The 3,126-nt window shown below is 37.7% G+C and overlaps 1 protein-coding gene across 2 annotated transcripts; it reads left to right on the forward strand.

Annotated features, from left to right (window-relative positions):
• Nucleotides 1-531: 531 nt before the first annotated feature.
• LOC107886634 (zinc finger protein JAGGED) lies at nucleotides 532-2,823 on the forward strand. 2 transcript variants are annotated; one of them, XM_041100135.1, is made up of 5 exons: nucleotides 532-962; nucleotides 1,068-1,156; nucleotides 1,519-1,653; nucleotides 1,887-1,965; nucleotides 2,083-2,823. In XM_041100135.1, coding segments are annotated over exons 1-5 (765 nt in total). In that variant the 5' UTR covers nucleotides 532-960; the 3' UTR covers nucleotides 2,543-2,823. The 2 variants fall into 2 exon arrangements, with proteins under 2 accessions (XP_040956069.1, XP_016666153.1); XM_016810664.2 differs by having other exon boundaries at nucleotides 538-962; nucleotides 1,522-1,653.
• The last annotated feature ends 303 nt before the right edge of the window (nucleotides 2,824-3,126 follow it).

Below are 3,126 nucleotides of genomic sequence, written 5' to 3' on the forward strand. Positions count from 1 at the left end.
TCAAGCAACGAAGGGAGTTCCAAAGAATAAAACAACACTTTGTGGGGTTCAGTCTACATCCAACTTAGATCACAAAAACCTGATAATGAGATCTTGATAGTAACGGTTCCTTGTTCCATGCTGCGCAAATTAAATAAATAAAAGATAAAAATAGAGAAACAGTTCATTGTTTCATGGCAAAGCTCAGGGTACAATGATATTGCCCAGGAAGCCCTTCAACCTGCATGGGGACCAACCATTAAACTTTTACCACACCCACTTCTTCACATTATGAGTATTTCCCAACCTTAATCTTCAACTCTAAACCATGTCCTTCAATTTTCCATTTTCTTATATGCATGTCTGATTGTGAACAGCAATTTATGTTTGGTTTTGGTTTATAAAGACTAAGTTTTTTAGAGTTTGCAAATGTATTTCCTAACAATATACTTTTAGGGTTTGAATTTAAATTAATGTAATATATCTTATTATTGCATTTAATACTTTACTAATGTAATATATCTTATTATTGCATTTAATACTTTATCTCTGAACGTTTTTGAAGTTTTGGGTTATCTTTGATGGAAATAGTTTAGTAGGGTATAATAGAGTTGCATTCGAAAGGGCAAACGTGTTTCTATCAAACCAACGAAATCAGTAGCAACAAATGACTAAAGAGTTGATAAACACAAATACTGGCCATCTCCTATTTCAAGTTGCGAGAGCCACTGTCCCTTATTGTTGTTTCAAATTGAGAAAAGAGATAAAGAGAGAGAAAGAGGGGAGGAGATGAGTCCAAAGAGGATGGCAGAGAAACTGATAGAGAACTTTCAATGCTCCTTTTCTCCACCTTCACTCAACCAGCCTCTCTATTGCAGTCCCAAACTCAAGTCTTACAATTTTCTAAAGCTTTAGTTATCTTCCCATCTGAAACATTGTTCACCTCATATTTTTTCCTGTCTTTCTCTGTCGGTACCATCCATGTAGGTTTCATCTTCTACCCCTTTTTTTTTTCCTTCTTTTTTTCCTTTTTACTGTCTTTCTCTACCATCTCCTAATTAATTGATTTTTCTATTTTGGTTTTGCAGGAGACCTGAGAAGAACCCCCTAGACCTCAACAACTTGCCCGACGAATACACTAGGGATGGTAAACAGGTGTTTGAGGAAGGGTCCTCTGGTATATATCTGCTACTATGATATTAGTAATAAGCCTTGAATAAAACAACAATGAAGAAAATATATTTACACACATATATATACACACACTCTGGTTCTCGTCCTAGATTTGAATAGAAAAGATATGTTTTCTTTTTCTTTTGCTTCACGCTTTTCAACACTCTATATAGAGTGGCCTAGCTGTGTTTATAAACTTCAAAAGGAGGACAAGTTTAATATAAAAGGAAGAGGTGGAAAAGGAAAGAGCAAGAGATTGAGGGTTTGAAACTTAAAATAATTTTTGTCGGGTTTGGATGGATTAGGGTTGGGGGTTTGGGGCAAGAATGCTGTCGTGGGAAGAGCTTTAATTGGTGTTGTTTGAAGCAGGCTATAGGACAAAGAAAAGCGGCGGCAGGGATGGGAAAGATGAGTGCGGGAAGGTCTATGAATGTAGGTTTTGTTCGCTCAAGTTTTGCAAATCTCAAGCTCTTGGGGGACACATGAACCGCCATCGCCAAGGCAAGTCATTTCACTTGTTTATTCCCACATGGTTTTTGAGGTAGATTAGCTAGGTCACTATCTTTACACACTTTGGGGATTCGTCAAAGGTTGTTATAATGACGATGGCTTGGTCACATCGATCTTGATGAAAACTATATATGCTGGTTTTGTTGCTGAATTTCTTGGTCTGGTTGTGACACTAGTGTTTTATTTTATTTGATTTGATTTGATTGCTGTTGTTGGGTGGTCAGAAAGGGAGACAGAGACACTGAACCGGGCTCGGCAGCTGGTTTTCAGTAACGATAACTTGGCCACCCCAGGGAATCCAGGGTATGTTCCTTCAAGATTGACACATATGTATAGAGACGGATTTTTTCTGCTACTCCAATTTTCATCTTCATCCTTTATTACTTCATTTTGCGGTTGCTGATGTTCCAATGACTGCAGCTACCATCCAAGCTACCATCCCGCAGGCAATCTCGGTGATCCAACACTCCCATTTAGAACATTTTGCCCACCAAGATTGTTTTCTGCTTCATCAAATTTGATGCCTCCAACTCCAATATTACAGCCACCGCAACCATATTTACAACCATCGCCCTCACGCCTCAGCTCCTCCCACCTTCCCCAATACCCAGCTCACTCAGTCAACGACTACTATGTAGGACATGCCCTCGGAAGCAGCACTTTGTCACATTCACAATATCATCCCCAAAACCTAAACTATCTGGGTGTATCCGACTCTAATTACACTTGCATTGGAGCCCCAGTAGGAAATGGGTTCGGTCATGGTTCAACCCGTGGAGCGGATTTGATCGGGTCAGGACGAGTAGCTTCTGGTTTTAGAGACGTGACACAGAAGCATTTGGATCATCCTCCAACCAATCGATTTCAAGATGGGTTCTAAAAATTGTTTCATCTTTATCTTCTCCTTTAGAAAGATTTTTCTTATGTTTATCAAGTATTTATCTGGTTTGCACACAGCGCCCAAAAAGAAACTTAACAAGCTAACAAATGGTTTCAAGCAAGTGTCGGGCGGATCATACATGGGAAAGAGGTGGATCGAGTCATGAATTTGTAAACTAAAGGTTTTCTTTCGCTTAATAAAATCTGTGATAGCCCATTGATAAGAGTGTACTCATCCTACAAGTTACGTATTGAGCTTAAGTCGCAAAGATTTCTTGTTCATGATGAGTTAGCTATTTGTGAAAAAAAAATGTAGCAAGTGATATTAGAATCCATCAAGGATAATTATTTAAATGCCATGAGCATGAATTAAAAAAAAATGAAATGTGTGATTGTAACATTATTCGGTAATTATCACATGTAAAAAATTCTTCACTGGAATAAGTACTCTTATTCATATAAAAATAAATAAAAGGATTTTGATAATTGTAGCCTCACCTATAAATTTGATAATACAAGTTCTAACCCTAAGAAGGAGAGTTTTACTTGTAACACTTTAAACCCCATAAAAGTTAATCTCAACTT

The sequence above is a fragment of the Gossypium hirsutum genome, chromosome A03, assembly GCF_007990345.1.
Source record: "Gossypium hirsutum isolate 1008001.06 chromosome A03, Gossypium_hirsutum_v2.1, whole genome shotgun sequence".
Lineage (NCBI taxonomy): Eukaryota > Viridiplantae > Streptophyta > Magnoliopsida > Malvales > Malvaceae > Gossypium > Gossypium hirsutum.

Coding starts and splice junctions, on each gene's coding strand:
- LOC107886634 (XM_041100135.1), top strand. Junction 1,157..1,518: donor GTTTGAGGAAGGGTCCTCTG/GTATATATCTGC, acceptor TGTTGTTTGAAG/CAGGCTATAGGACAAAGAAA. Junction 1,654..1,886: donor CATGAACCGCCATCGCCAAG/GCAAGTCATTTC, acceptor TTGGGTGGTCAG/AAAGGGAGACAGAGACACTG.